We start from the raw sequence: 17,483 nt of genomic DNA, 5'->3' as shown, positions 1-17,483 counted from the left end.
GGTGTTAGCTGTAAATTGATTATAATTAACACGTTTTTGGGAAGAGTCAGCTACAAAGATGGATCCTGAACAGACATCCCTAAGATCGATTGGAGACCATTGAGAAAGCATTGCTTAGCAGCTATTGGATGATAGGGAACTCAAGTTCACTAATGAGAAAATCGAAGACGGAGAACTGACAAAAATAAAATGCGGTATTTTTGTTTTTCTGGAGAGAAGAAATAGAAGAGAAGAGAGCATTGATAGGCATCGATGGAGAATTCCTAGAGACGTCGGTGTACGAAGAAGTTGTTTCTGATTGGTGAGAAGCTCCGCGTGATTCGGGTTTCTGAGTTAGGATCCACCCGATAAGGATCGGTGGATTTCTGGAGCTGCCCCTGGAATAACTGGTTTGAACAGCTTGTTAGCATCTTTTTGGTGTCTATTTTCCGATCTGATCGAGGAACTACGTATTTCATGATTAAACATTCAATTGTTGTGTGAATTTTGTAAAATAATGTTAACCTAGATGAGAACAAGTTGTTTTTGTGTATACATGTATATAGGGCTGTAAATAAAAGAATTGTTCTGTTACACTACTCTGTTATTTAATCGATCAGGATTAAGATATTACAAGGCACATTGGGCCGTTTCTAAAAATAATCGCTTTACTCCTTATATCAAATGTACGGAATCTAAATTTGGGAAATTGGATGCCGGAAACTTCAAAACCTGATCTTAGAGTTAATAATTTTTTTATTGTTTATGAATGATATACCAACGTCTCATTTGAAGTTATCTCTCGATGTTGATGATTCAGCATTTCTCTTCAAGGGAATATCCGCTCCTCCAAACATTCCTGTTAACCTTCAGAAAAGCATATGCTTGTCTTAGAGGCGAGGCTGACCAGATGGAAAATTTGATTAAGCATAAATTAATTTTTTACTTAGGTAAAGAAAAATTTTTAAAGAAGGCTTTTCGAGACAGGAAATTTACTTTGAATCCAGGAAATTGTATCATTTATTTACTATCACATTCTGGTTTTTTAAAAATTATAGTTCGAAGAGATGTTTCTGCTTCCTGTGCTGACAATGCTTCAGTTTGTGATTCAACTCATGCGCATATAAAATAATCTTTGGAACTCTATATTATTAGTTAACAATTCTTCGCTTCTGTTTCATGGTTGTTTTTTTTTGCAATTTAACACATGTGCATATCAAATAATCATTGGAACGCTATATTATTAGTTAAAAATTTCTCGCTATTGTTTCATGAGTTTTTTTCCTATGGTGTCTTTGAATGAATTTCTGTTATTGCTTATATTACATTATAATGATTGCTCAGTTACAAAAAGAATTTTGCTAATTTCTGTTTAAACACTTCTCAAATCTTTTCAAAATTCTACAATGGAATCATTATTCAATGTTTTATGAAGCAATTTGTTTGAAAACTAATATTTTAATTTAATAAAAATCATTATATGGAAAAATTCAATATATAAAAATAACTTGTCATCATTGGAATATATTTTGTATGCATAAAATGAATGCATACAAATTATTTTATTAATATAAAATATATTTGTAAAAAACAATACATTCATATGCGAGTTGACTCATAAGGAATGCAAAAATGTGCTTTAGAAATATTACATTCAGTTCTTAAAATGCAAATGCATTTCACCAGAATTATAAAATAATATTACTCTTCTAGATGAATTCAATTATGCAGTTATTTTAAAAGATCAATTCTCTCTTTAAAATATCACAGAAAAACATTTAAATACAAAAATCATTAACATCATTCAATAATTTGTAACATTTACATTACAATTGTCATTTATGAAATTTTAATATTGTTGTAAACTTTTCACTTAATGATAATGCACGTTTATATTAATTTTTTAATCAAAAAAAATGAGTTTAAATAAATTATCAACATTGTTACAAAAATTACGAGAAATTTATAATCAAATTAAATATTCTCCTGCAGTTTAATTGAATGAAAACGATAACATGTTTCCCAATCGGAAATTTTCATTACTTAATACAGAAAAAAGAGATTTCAAGATATTAAAATATATTAAATAAGAATTACTATATAGCTGCACAGAATAGTTATGCATTTGAAGAAAGCGAAAATAGTTAAAGTTACATAAAATAGCATCACATGCAGTCTCAATAAAAAAGAAGATTCAATTATAACAGACATTCGAAATATCTTATTTCACTATATTACATTATAATTCATAAATACAAATATTAAGATACCTTGAAATCAATTTTCTTCTTTCTGATATTCTTCTTTCCTTTTGAAACATTTTGTATCGAATCAAAAATTAATTAAAATATTCTATTTCATAATTAAACTCTGAAACTGTAAAATTAATTTATCATTTGTATTTAACGAAAAAAATCATAATTTAATCTCATTAAAACGAACTGTACAAACAATAATGCTTATGTAACAAATTCCTATAACAGTCACTTAAAAAATTTATTATAATAAGACAACACATAATATAGGGAAATGTCATGAATTAGAGATTAAATTAGTATTTTGCGAAAAGAGATAGTGTGTTAATTGTTCTGAACTTAGTTTAGTTATATTAACGTCCCATTTTAAAAGCAATGAGGACGAACACCTGAGCTGGCACTGAACTAGAATTATTTAGAATCTATAAAATTTACTACAATATTATTTATTGAAAAAATTACATGAAAAATACTTTTATGATCACAGTAACATGAAAAACAAAAGGAAATCAAATTTTCATTAAAAGACAGAAAAATAATCATATAAATAAACAACATCATACAAAGTAAACAAAGCTATTAAACTGTTTGTCTTTTCCATAAATTATTTATATACATCCCCATAAACTATATAAATTAAAGAATAAGTCATCACAAATGAAAAAAATTCTTATCTTTATGTTTCACAGATAAAGAAGAATTTTAAACAAAATAATAAAGAAAAAAAAAAAGAAACGAAAAAGTATAAAAAATACTTCATTTAAAACATTTCTTTAAAAAAAACAGTCTTATCGAAGGATATCTTAAGATAAAAAGCTGTGAGTCGTCTAGCAGACGAGACATAACTTTCACGAGATGTAGCAGATTCATTAGATGATATTCTATTTCTTATGAGCTGCTAATACTCATCCTCTGACAAAGTTTTATTTATTGTTTTATAATGCAATGCTAGTTGCCTTAAATTGTTAGAAAATCCGTATTTGTTTCCAATCTTAAATTTTCTGATTTCATAGTAAAAAAATATACTACATAAACCAAAAACAACAAATCCAGGCATTTTTAATGATTTCAAAAGGAATATTAAAATTTCTTCAGACTGGCATGCAGTAGGAGACATCATCTTTAAATGAAGGAGGTCGTCCTTTGGAATTCTGATGTTCATTGGCTGATCCACGTGACGAATACGATATAACGCTCTAAAAGTAAACGAAAAATGATAACTATAAAAGAAAATGAATATTCATTATTCATATACAATTTCACTTTACCCTTGTTCTAGAGACTTACAGATGAATAAAAAATATAAAATGTATGATTCGTTGCTCTTAAATTTAAATCAAATTTAATAACACTATTCTTATGTTTCAGAATAAGAGACAAATAATGTTATTGATAGAGTTGTGACGTGTGCATGATATTAGTAGAATTATGATAGTACATACATATGTGTGTGATGTTATGTTATATATATATATATCAAAAATGATCAACAACACTGCGATCACAACACTATCATGATATTTTCAGCATTCAGAATACCGAAAAATGTCGAAATACCGTAAAATATTTTATGTTATATGGATTAGTGTCGTGTTGTGCGGTTTATTGGCGCAAGAGTCACACTTGGCTATATTGCGTCAATCAAATGATAAAAATATATAAAATATATTTTTTAAAAATTCTCGCTCATTAAATTATAAACAGAGATGTATAACGATATAATTGCTTAAATATGACGTAAAAATTATTTTACCATCTTAAAATTATCATTCATTTATTATGTTAATAGGCTTAAAAGGTATATGGTGATTCTTAAACAATATCTCAATTTTGAAAGATATATATATTTTAATATAAAAGTTAAAGATTTGGTTTAACAAACACTTCACATGTATCATTGTAAAGTTATAAGTACCATAAATGTATATTGTTCCTTTGAAGAAAAATTCCAAAAGCTGATGCAGAATCGAGATTCAAATTCATCTAAACTCTGGTATTGTTTTAATCATCTGACTACAGTTCAAAATTATGAAAGATGCCCCCCCCACAAAAAAAAACACTTAGGGAAACTGTAAAAAGGAATGTTTGTGCAACAAAACAAAACAAAATTGTTTCGGAATCTCTTTGGCGCATGTCAGAAGTTATGTTGCTTAACTTGTATGTTACGTTAGATTAGAAAAATATCCGAATATATTTTTTATGCCTTGTCATTTAAAAATATGAAGAAAAAAAATGGATAATTTGATTTATAAAATGTGTTGCTCTCTTTAAATGCATATTAGTCGTATTATTGTCAAGGATCCACGTGTCCTTGAAAATTATTTTCATATCATCTTCAAATTTTTCAAATGGCAACCCTCAGTTTGTTTCATTTTAAATGATTCCTCGCATTCATAACTCTCAGAGTTGGGATGACAGCCTTTGTAGCTAAAAATCCCTAAATCCCCCTCATTCGAACAAACAAAATTCAAACTCTCAGAGTATGAAATTTTGGTTCATTTATGTCAAAACAGCAAGAGATACAAAAGAAAAAATATCTGTATGGTCATTTCACAATAAAATAATATAGAAAAATTACTTTTTCGTTTCCTGTCATTAATTTTAAATGTGTCAATTGAATAATTCAAATCGGGACAACATCAACCTTATAGCAGTTCTTAAAGTGAAATTCATGGAAATATACGAATTCATATGAAATTTCATATGAATATATTAAGCATATATGGATGAGACTCTGATAATATAAAACAATGGAGCTGTCTCGGTTAAAGTTACAAAAAAAAAAATCCGAATTTTTTTGAATGGCAACAACTATTTTTTTTTTCCTGCAAAAAATTATTAGCTCATTGAGAAATTATAAATGGTGTTAGAATAATACAAGTAGTTTGGCGAAAATTGGTGGAGTAAAACATTTTCAAAGAAGAACATTTTAATTTAAGCTGAATAAGGAAAATATTCTCGAAGAAGTGAGAGTTTATTGGTGAAATCATAAGCTAAGAGAGGGCCCACGTTTAATAAAAACTGTATGCAATTTGATTTTAAAAAATTGAAGAAACTGGATGAATATGTGATAGACCACTATGAAGAAGAATATCTGTTCCTGTTAAAGTTATTCCGGAAATGCATAATTATTATATAATATTATAATAATTATACATAATTATTATATTATATTAATACATAATTATTGTATTATATTAATGCATAATTATTATATTATATTAATGCATAGTTATTAATTATTATATTATATTATGCATAGGGAAATGCATAATTATTATATTGCATTAATGCGCAATTATTTATTATTTTATTATGTATGTTAATTCAAAAGCATTCAAAATGTGTGCGCACAATCTCTGCATATGAGGAATAAGTAAAGAATTAATATTTAAAATAAAATAATTTTTTTAATTCTCAACATAAAAAATTTAATTAATGATTCAAAGAAATATTTATAAGTTGGTATGATGTTCTAATTTCATATTATATAAATTCACATAAAAATTGTTTTTCTTTTACCTTCTGTACCAAATTTTGGCAGTTTCTGTCCTGCTGAACATATAGGCTTGACACAAAAATTTCTTGTCTTTGATGCATAAAGATTCTTTCTTCTGCATAGCTGAAATTAAAAGTGCTGCAAATATCTTTTCAGTGGCAGTCAGATACAGTATTTTTTCAATACCCGTAATGACTTCTTCGTCAATGGAGAACAGTTCTTCTACAACGATATCTTTTTCCGAAAGCAAGTTGTCCACTCTTTCCGAAAGCTCTTTGTCCTCTTCTACTGAATTTATGGCACAGAAATTCATATGCTTTAACCAAGAATATCCATAAAAAGAAGTTATTAAACAACCTGTCCCTAAGTAGAATCCAATAACCCCGAATTTTCGAATTGAAAACTTCGGTAAGGGCGAGATTGCAAGAAAAGGTACTAAGAGATTTCCAGCCACATGTAACGAGTTGATAGCCTCCACTGTAAAACCGAGCAGCCTCGCAATTGTAGTCATGGTAGAAATTATGTCTTGTCCATTGGCACAAGATACTAAATTTTCACTGAGTGCGATTCTGTGGTTCAAAAACGATGTTATTTGAGAGGAAAAGTTGGGATCAATTTTATTATTAAACGTTGCCAATTCCTCTCTACCCATTGTCTCATTAGAGAGAGTAATGTAGACCCGTCTAATCCTTTGCACAAGATCAACAATCACAGGTTGTAGCCTTTCGTATTTTGCACCTTTAATGTAAATTCCATTTATTACCTCTTTATCCAAATTTCGAATAAATCGGCAAAATTCTTCAGTGCTCTGAAAATAAAATGTGAATAATTTGATTCATCTAAAAAATAACTTATTACAGCTAATATAAAATAAAAAATGTATTCGACCTTAAAATGCATGATTATTTGTTTTGAATTTAAAAAAAATTATTATAGGAAAATAGTCACATGCCACGTAAAAAAGAAATACATAAATCCAGGTAATAATATGGTATATTTATATTGAAAAAAGCTGTATGCAGATATTTCGCAACATACTGTATTTCCCAAAAATCTAGCTTGTATCTAATATAATTTTCAAATACAACATCAAACATTGATAGCTTACCTGACAACAGATAAGAAGTAGTTTTTTAACAATTGAATTTGATAAATCACTCCTTTATAGGGAACCCGACAATAGAAACTATTTCTTCAAGTAACACACTGAACTTCATCCACTACATTCAAACGTAATATATATATATATATATATATATATATATATATATATATATATATATATATATATATATATATATATATATATATATATATATATATATATATATATATATATATAACTTACCCGCCAAAAGTAAAGTCAACTTTTTTCTTTCCCACATGATTGGTCTATGGTTATCAACGGGGTTTTTGAATAAATTTAGGTGGAACTGGATCTAAACAATTGGCAACAATATGCATTTAAGGGTTAAATAAAAAAACATTGGATTCAACATAAGAATAGAAAAATATAAATTGTTTTTTTTATATAATTGTTATAACTGACACTATTTTTTTCCTCGGAAATACTAACAATTAAGAACATAATAAAGAATTGCAGAATTGCATGCTTTCATACATAAAAGTTTTAAAGGAAATTCCTTCAATGATTTTATTTAAATTATATCTGCAAATGCAGGAAGTGTTTATGGTTAGTTTTGGACCCAGAAAGCTAGGTTTTTATTATGTGGCTTATATTTGTAGTAACTGTTTCTATTAAATTAATTTTTAATGTTGTTTTTCATTTGTTTGAAAACGACGTTTTCAAAAACAAAATACAACCGCATAACAAATCGTAAAAATATCATTTTTGGAAATTATTTCTGTCGTTTTCTGGTCACAATAACTAAAGAAAGAGGCAAGATTAGAAATATGAAATTTTGTATGTGGTCTTTGCCGCAATATTGTAGATTTGCATTATATAGATTTTGGACCAAATTCTTCCACGGTAAGTCCGTCCATCCTCGTGCATCTCTACAAAATAAATTCAGAAATATAATGAGCTTATTGGAGGAAATTTTTTTGCCTTGTTTTTTCACTAGAATTATCTGTATATATGAAATTTTTTTTCAATTATAAGTTTGTCTGTCAGTCCGTTTCTATGTTAGTATAATTCAGAAACGCAGTGAGTTATACGGATGCCTCTTGGTGTGTGATTTCATCCCCTGTAGAATTCCAAATGCTGTTAATTTGTGGACCAAATCTATCTGCAAGTCAACTGTCTAATCTGTCTATCTATTCATGTATATGTGAACGCGATAGCTCGGAAATGTGTAGCTAAATATATGTAATATAGTATATTTTAATATATTATATTTATGCGTGGTGGCTGGTTCACTTATAAATTTATCGTAGCCACAAAGTCCTCCAAGTCGAGACAATACTACTGGGTGTACTGGATCAGAGAGGATATTTGTCTGATTCAGATCTAAATTACGATCTGTGGATGAGTGAATGAAATGTATGAATGAAGTCCGATCCGTGAAAAGGGCTGTGACGCATGAGTAGCTAAGACGCACTCTTGGCCCTAGATGACGCTACTGACACAAGAGACACTAAAAATGCGGCTTAAAATCGCTGACTTCGTTAGCTGGATTGTCTCTGACAAGTGTCATAAGCAACAACAACAACAATACCCAAATATCCATCTGATTTTGAATTAGACTTTTCAATTTACAAACTTACTATCTGTTTGACTGAATATGATACATAATAGGATACTGAATATGATAACATAAGAATGCAATAAGCTAGGTGAATTAATTTTAATGTGCGGCCTTGATAGGAATTTTGGCTTCAGTTAGTTGATGAAAAAAAAATCGGCTTATTCTCTCCTCCATGCAATTTATCAAAATGAATAAAATCTATCCCAACTATTTGGAAAGAAAAAGGTTACATATTTCTGTTCCATAGCGATAATTATCAGTTTATGTATGATCGAAATATTAAAATCGATTATCTTAAAAGAAAGAATAGATTATTTGAACGAACTGAAAACTGGAAGTAGTAATTCAAAGTCCAAGATAAAACAAACCTTCAACTTTGATCAATTCTGATAAGATTGTGGAAGAATAGATCAAAATAATTTGCCCTCCACATTTTGAATCCACGCCAGCTGAAAACTACGTCATAAAAGTAGGTTTGGCAACACGTCATTTCGGAGGAGGTGGTAACAATTATCCAATAGAAACTCGTACTTAGTAAGAGGGAAGGAAAGTATTATTTGGGACATGTGTCAAAGACATTTGAGAGGCACAGATTAGAGGAAATGATAGATTATGAAGTTCCACAAGTCATGTTTGACATATTTGGTTCAAAATCTGAGTTCAAAGATTTTGGCATCAAGTCACTGAAGCCATTTGTTAACTCAGGCTCGTTAACATCAAAAAGACTGTTCATATCATGATAGCTGTTTAATATTTCAATTTTATGAGTCTCAAATACCTTAATTTTTTTTCTTTTGAAATTGTTGTACAATTTTTAAATTAGGAGTTTCCTTGATTTTTCATGATTCTAATATTCAAGCAATTTTCTAATTAAACTCAAGGATCTGACCTAAAATGTTAGAAATATTTTTAAAGCATAAGTGGTATAAAATTCAATTATAATTAAATTTTGCCTTTTGAATTGAGATCTAAAGAATAAACAAAATATTAAGTCCTTGTTTCTAATTTTAATTAGTTTCACCAATCGATTTTGTTTATAAATGCAACAGACTTATTTGGACTACATTGAAAAATTTAAAAAATAGAACTGGAGAATCAGTTAAAAATCTTATATAATAAGAAATAGTGGCATTGTTCAGAAGCAAACAAACTATTTTTTAATAAGTTCTTAATAATAATTACTTCAATCCAAAACTTATAACCATTGTTTAAACATCTACTTGTCCTATAATACTTAAAAAATAAAATGGACAGTTATGCCTCGTTTTCTAAAAGAGGAAATGGAGCATCTGATAAAAGTATCGGCATAGCAATGCAAATAATATCATGATCTTAATATTCGTAAGAAATAGTTACGATTACAATGTAGTTACGAATCTACATAATCAAGAGACAATAAAAGTTTGTCATTAGAAATTAATTCACTTTAAAATGTATGAATCCGATAACAGAGCGTGGAAATATTCCCATTATATTCTAAAAAGAAAACTTAAGACATAAAATATAATTATAAAAATTTGCTGATAGGAAACTAAACGACTGGTCTTAAAATGATTGATATTTCAAATGGATACTTTCTACAATTATCTTATACTTTCTACAATTAAAATTAAGTGCCGATATGCAATGCATTCACGGAAGGCTGGAACTCTAAAGAACCATAGAATATTGATATTGTATATAAAATGAGGGTACAGTGTATTGATAAAACTATTGCATTTATAGATATGAAATTCGGTAAACATATAGTTGTAATATTGATTCAATGTATCACAAAGCCCGTACTGTAAATTACTAATTTAATAAAATACTAATTTAATGTAAAAAATTTTATTTAATGTTTTGTATTTTTTACGTAATTGTTTAGACCATATTTGTCCTTGATATCATTTTTAATGACCTTAAGAAGAAAAAAAAATTACTGCACTTATCTTTTTAAGAAAAATTAATTTTGCATCTCTTGCGCAAATTACTGATTTAAAAAAAATTAAAAAAATCATCACTCGAAAAATTTTCAGAATTGAAATTAAAATTCCTGCATCCGATATTTTAATTCCATTATGTCTTCAGCTCCCCTTTTAATTTGCAGAAGAAATTGAAATATGTATCTCGAATTTAAAAAGGAAAAACGATTAAAATATGTTTAATTATTGATACATAATTAATTGTTTTTCCGGCTAGTTAAAATATTTTCTTAGCTTTACTGCACTTAAATGTGCATATCTGTAGGTAAAGTTGTACTTCTTTGCTAATTTGGCTTAAAGCCAAGATTTGATTCATAAATGGCCGCGAGGGGAGAAGAAGAAGAAGCCGAACTCAAGAACTCAATGAAGAAAATTTATTTTTATTTAATTCAAAATTTAATGGCATCGTTTGTAGGACACTTTCAAATGTTATTGCCTCGCGTTCTCTAAAAGAAAAAATAGTGTAATAATTTCCATTTATTTGCTTTATTTATTATCATCCATGATTAACCAGGCTCAAACATAGAAAAACGATAGCACAAAATTATGATTTTTCTTTCTTTTAAAAACTTTATATTATATCATTGTTGTTTATGTTTCTCTAACTTTCATCATATCACAGACAAGGCCGAACAGTTTTGTGTTGGTAAACCCGCACCAAATTTAAAATTTAATTCAAACGAAAAAAAAATAAAACTTTATAAACAATCAAACAAATAATAACAACACAAAGCTCAAACAGGGTTTTTTTTTAAAGTGTATCATGGCATTTGTATATCATTACAAAAATACGAAAATTAAATTTTTTGCAGATAGCATTCACTAAATGTAAATTTATTTAATTTATTGTAGCTATAACAATAGTAAAATGATGAGACTAAATGAGATTTAATTTAACAATGAAATTATTTTTAATTTCATCACATGTTTTTTGCAAGTAATAATTCAGAAATTATTAAAATGGGGATAAATGGTACAAAATTCTACTTAGTATTACTAAATGGAAAGTTATTTTAAGCTTGCAATATTATTTTTGAAAATAATAGCTGGAAAATCGCCAAAATATTATTTTATTTTAAATAAATGTCAGTTTCATGAAACTCATTCCTACATGTGCATTTCAAGTCTATTTTCAAGTTATTTTTGGTCCAAACCTGGTCATTTTAGGTCCAGTGACATGTCTTGTAAAGCATCAGAAGGCCAGCACACAAAAACACACGTGCTTTTATTAATAGTAATTGTTTAAAATTTCAAGAATTGTTTATCTAAATCAGTCGCATCATGCGTTAGATAATAAACTAATTCTTTCATGCTAGGGAATTATTATCACTCCGATATATCTGATAATACATTAAATTTTCTGAATATGAACTTATCAATCATTTCTTCTTCTTCTTCTTTTTTTTTTTTTTTTTTTTTTTTTTGTGAATTTACCTTTTTTTGGGGGGGCATATTTCCTTCAGTAAACAAATTAAGATTATTGTGTTTCCGCTTGTTTTGTATAGATTTAATCATTTTTATTTTAAGAATTTTAAATTACGAGATAAATAATGCTGTTTTATTAATTAAATATTATATTTTTTTAGTAGAAATCGAACCAGATTCAGTTTATAAATGTTTTAGTCTATTTTATTGTTGAGAAAAATAATTATACATATTTTAACAACCATTTAATATAATATAGAGTGGAATTAAAAATATTTTTTCCATTTTGTGAAATCGCTGATTATAAATTCTGAAGTATTTAAATAAAATAAGTAGCTTTTCATTTAATTTTAATAAATTAGAACGTTTCCATCATTTTCGCTTTTATAACTGGCAAAACATCTAAAAATAAAAAAAGGCTATTAAAAAATTACATTTTTCCAAAATTTTGTTCTAAAGTAGAAAGTCGCCTTTAAGTACTAATATAATTACAAACATATATTTCTTACCTTCCATTTTTATATTCTTTTTATTAAACCGGCTATAAATTAAGAGTTTAAAATAATTTTAAGTTAAATGAAGATGATTTGAACAAAACTTAAAAAAAAATCACATTGTCACAGTTTTAACATTATTCAGGAGATCCAAAAGAAGTTCAAATGCATTACGTTATTATTTGAGAGAAATAAACTTTTGAACTTTTCCGCTTTACCCATCCGACGACGATGGCACTTCACCCATCTGACGATGCTGTCAGATAAAGCAACTACAATAAAAACATCAAAATCAGCCAAACCGGTTTTAAGTTAATTTGTATCTGAGCAGAGATTAATGAAATCAACACTCACAACGAGAAAATATTATTCGATATGAGTACGCAGTTTTATAATTCATTATTTGACTATCATTCAGAAAGGTGAGCCTTCAATAAAATTAAATAAATTGAAATTCTTAGTCTTTTGATTTTACTAAACAGTTTTCATTCAAATAATTTTAATATTCCTCCCTTTTAAAATATTTTAATGGATGAATGTTTCACAGTAATTTTGAATTTATGGCCATAACATTTTTGTACATATTTCATATGTACAAAAAATGAAAGAATGTCAAGAATTTTTGCCCCCCCCCCTTCTACTTTTATAATAATTGCTGCCATCTTGAAAGTAAAGGGGACTCTCCCAATGCATATCAACATTCATATACAACAAGAATCAAAATATTTATTGGTTCATTATAGAGATGATTAAAAATTATTACTGAAACTTATTCAATCGATGTGATCTCGCTAAGAAAGAAGTTTTACTTATTCAAATTCTTTTACTATAATTTTTTTCAATTAGAGAATACTAAATTATTCAGTCGATGTGATCTCGCTAAGAAACAAGTTTTATTTATTTAAATTCTTCTATTACAATTTTTTCAATTGGAGAATACCAAAATATTCAATCAATGTGATCTCGCTAAGAAAGAAGTTTTACTTATTCAAATTATTTTACTGCAATTTTTTCAATTAGGTAATACAAAATTATTCAGTCAATGTGAAATGCCAAGAAAGAAGCTTTACTTATTCAAATTCTTCTATTATAATTTTTTCAATTAAAGAAATAAAAGCAATAGAAATCATAACTTTATTTTATCAGTAAATACTAATAAAATTATAAGAAGAATTTGAAACAAAAACTTTTTTTTGTCATTTAATGATAAAAATAATATGTCTATCGTATAACACAAGTGTTATGACAAAATACATAAAAATATTCCTGCTGGAGTTGTTAAACTCATAATAATAATAATAATAAATCTTTTGGTTAAATCACCCAAAATATATTTTGATAGTTTTGAACAATATTATCAAGTACAAATTCTTTTCAAATACAAAATTCATTTCAGAGCCAGTTAAGCGAAAAAGCAAAAAAAGATAAACAACAGACAAGTGCAATAATAAACAAATACATAAAAATCATTTTAAGTAACCTGTACTCACCTCGCGACCAAGTTCAGGAACGTCTACAGGCTCCATATTGTGGAAGAAGAATGTCTGGAACTAATAACGGTATTGAGCAGCTATACTAAAAAGAAAATTTTACTATTAGTTTCAGGAGATGAATTATGTATACATAAACTGCTGATTGCAGCCGGCGAAATAGCATCTATAAATTTTCCAGACTTTTTCAAATTATTATTGATAAAATAAGATAACAAATTCCAAAACAATCGCCTGATTTTCTGAACATTTAAAAAAACAAAAACAAACTTATTTTTATTAATTCATAAAAATTCATTCACACCTATTATGTCTGCTTTTGGTGGTAGACCTTCTGCAGCCATGCCTAAGTGCACATCTACTAGAGATGCAGAAAACTTGATATAGGTTCTGGATTTGGCGAGCCAAAATCGGCATTTGGGGAATAGAGATCGCCAACTGGCGAGACGAGATCGCCAACTGATAAGACAAGATTGCCAAATGGGCAGACAAGACGCCAACTTGCGAGTTGATATCGCCAACTACGTCGCGATTCCCGTAAAAATAGCGAACTGAGCGCCGGGGAGAATTAATACGTATGCTAACTTTTGTTCTGAATGGAGAATCTGAAATATGTAGGAATTTGTGCGAGGAATTTTTGGCGAGTACGCCTATTTTCGCCAACCGAGTCTTTACTCGCGAGTCAAACTTCCGATTTTTTGCAGTTGTATTCGCCAATGCGCGCCACTCTTGATTCGCTAATTTACAAGTGATTCGTTCCGGCTGCATTCATCAATATGTCTTATCATAGCCCAAGATTTATCCCATCAATTTTTTCAAATCGAGTTTTCCGAGTTGTTTGCATTTCCACTATCGACGAATCGTTTATTACTTGGAAATTTTAGTTGAATGAAGAAGCATTCTCGTGCAGTATTTAGGATTTCAAAATACTAGTGACATTTTAAATCTGACTAGTATGATATCATATCATACAAGTGAAGTTTTATGTAAAACGATCATAGAAAAGAAACTTTTGATTTCGAGTGGTAATTAATATTTGTTGATATCTATAAATACAATTGTAATTTTTACAGATTCAGTTATTGGTAAATATTTGAAGTGTCCGTGTTGAATTATCTCATTTATGATAAATTAATAATTTATTAAAGAAAAATTATGAATAAATTTGAAATTATTTGTTATTTGAATTTTTCTTACAATAAGAACAATCACTTATTGTTCAGGCATACATGTCTATGATTGCAATACATATCTCATTTACGGAATAATTAGAAATTTTAAAATTTATACAATGCAATTAATAAATCAAAAAAACTTATTTTATTATTATAAAAACTTGTATAAAATTACTAAAATTGTAAAGAAATACTTTTTAAGAAAATATCGAATTTTAATTCAAAACCTCTTTTCTCTCTTTTGTAAAATTTACAAGCCTCTTTCAAATATAAGAATGGATTGCTTGATTATTTTTTTAAATAAATATTAACTTTCATTTAAAAACATTCTATCAATTTCGTCAGAGATATTTGCTCGTACCTTATCAGTTTGTAGTTTCTTATTTGCAATTGCTTCAAATCGTATAAGCTAAGTATTATATATGCACAAATTATATAATCTTATGATTAACAGATTTAATTTACCAAGAAAAAATTAATTAAATTTATAATCTGAATTTTTTTTAGAAATGAATAGTCATAAAACCTTTGCTAAGAGTTGAATTTCTTGGGAACTGAACAAAATATAACATACTAACTAATTGATAACCAATTATAAGTATTAAAACATATTACTATTTGTGATTTTAATCATAGATAAACATACAGTCAATATCATAACCACCGTCGAATTTATATCTAAAATAAGAAAAGTGATATTTAAATATTTGATTGTTAAATTTAGCCGAAATTTGATTTCGAGTATCTCATATTGAGAGGCGAATAAAGAACAGAATAAAGAACATAATAAAGAAAATAGCAAAGCGATAAGGCGCCAAACCTTAGCTGATCATGAGATATATTTGGGCCAATTAAAAACTTCGGAGTCTTCTGACGAGCTGGATCAAATGTTAGTCACGAAAGTTTCCCTTTAAGAATCAGAATTATTTTCCGAATAAGAATCAATTCTCAATCGTTGTTTGAGTGACCTGCAAATAAGTTCGCTGTTTGATGAATATGGACGTTATTAAAATGTGCCGTTGTTGTCAATATCATAACTGAGAGTACTATTTTTCTATCAAGGAAAGTCAGCGAGTTAACTTTTAATCATGAATTTTTGTAAGCTCTGAACAGAGAAAAATTCTTTGGGTTAACATGACTCCTAAAGTACTAGAAAATATTCCTGTTTAAACAGACTGTTAATAATATCTCATATATTATTGTTACGAAATAACTGACGAAAGTTGCGATAGAAAATCTCATGCACTTTGGCAAACTGCTTAGGAAATTATATATATATATAAATATAATATGCAGTATACTTTAAATGTAAAAGTATAATAATGGTTGATGTTTTGTTTCTTTGCAATGCGATCATCTCTGTTTATAATGTTTATGGACACTCAAATCAATACTAATTTTTAAAAACAATTTGAAACAAATATTGAAATGCTAAGACATATTAATTAGACATGGTACAAGATTGAAAAAAAAAGATACATACATAAAATCAGCTAAACGTAAAGATACATACATCATATGAAAAAGCTAAACCCTATAAAATAAATAATTCTATCGGACATAAACATCAAGAAGTATGATTGAATGAACAATAAAAGAGTATAAATTTATGAAAAAGAAAATCAATTTATCTCAGGAATTTACATTTTTTACATTTATCTCAGGAATGATATAATTCGATTCCAAAAATGCTGAAATCTGTGAAAATGCAAAATAACCCCATTTCATTAACCGTTGCTATAATGTAGCGTAAAATATTATAAGTAAAATGTAAAGCGATATTATGTTTGCAATACCGCAGTTGCATAGAGATCAGGAACATTCATATCAAAATTAATCATTAAAATCGGATTTAAAAAATAAGTTATTATCTGCTAAAAATGTATTTCCAAAAATGCATTTCTAATTTAAAATAAATTGCTGAAAAGAAGAATAGAAAGTACCATATGTGCGTTTATAAAGCACGCGCGCACACACAGACATAGATACAAACACAACACAACACACATATATATACTCACACACATGCATATATAAAGCAAAAAAAAAAAAGAAGAAAAAAGCAGACGCTAAAATGGAAATTAGCTAGATGCCAAAAGGAAGTTATGGATATTTCAGTTATATTACTTATTTTAACATTTAAATAATTATAAAGCGATAATTATTTGAGTGTTAAATAGATAATGTAATATATTATTTTTTCGCTTCTCTTTTCAGATGGGTAATTAATTATATGTATTTCAAAATGTGTTTCTTGCTATTATTATGGATTCACGAAGAGGAATTCCCGATTTCAAGCTGACACTAATATCACTGGTTTGCAAGGAAAAAACTGTGAATAAAACAAGTGGTCATTTTTGGATGCTGATTACTTTCAAAATAATAATAAAAAAAAAATTCATCAAGGACAGTTTCATCACTAATCACATTTTTTTTTTTTTTTTTTTTTTTTTTTTTTTTTTACTAATTTAGTACATTTCGGACAAAAAATATT

The 17,483-nt window shown here is 27.7% G+C and overlaps 1 protein-coding gene across 2 annotated transcripts; it reads right to left on the bottom strand.

The window, feature by feature from the left end:
- Positions 1 to 1,976: 1,976 nt before the first annotated feature.
- On the bottom strand, positions 1,977 to 14,237 carry LOC129963410 (uncharacterized). Of its 2 annotated transcripts, XM_056077765.1 has the most exons (5): positions 14,119 to 14,237; positions 13,815 to 13,899; positions 7,082 to 7,172; positions 5,757 to 6,541; positions 1,977 to 3,430 (listed from the first exon to the last, which is right to left on the bottom strand). In XM_056077765.1, the coding sequence occupies exons 4-5, from the start codon at positions 6,383 to 6,385 to the stop codon at positions 3,133 to 3,135; spliced, it is 927 nt and encodes a 308-aa protein (XP_055933740.1). In that variant the 5' UTR covers positions 6,386 to 6,541; positions 7,082 to 7,172; positions 13,815 to 13,899; positions 14,119 to 14,237; the 3' UTR covers positions 1,977 to 3,132. The 2 variants fall into 2 exon arrangements, with proteins under 2 accessions (XP_055933740.1, XP_055933739.1); XM_056077764.1 differs by lacking the exon at positions 7,082 to 7,172.
- Positions 14,238 to 17,483: the final 3,246 nt, after the last annotated feature.

This window comes from Argiope bruennichi, chromosome 3 (genome assembly GCF_947563725.1).
Source record: "Argiope bruennichi chromosome 3, qqArgBrue1.1, whole genome shotgun sequence".
NCBI classification, from domain to species: Eukaryota; Metazoa; Arthropoda; class Arachnida; order Araneae; family Araneidae; genus Argiope; species Argiope bruennichi.
Note: the sequence above shows the minus strand (reverse complement) of the source record. Positions and strands in the feature narration are given on the sequence as shown.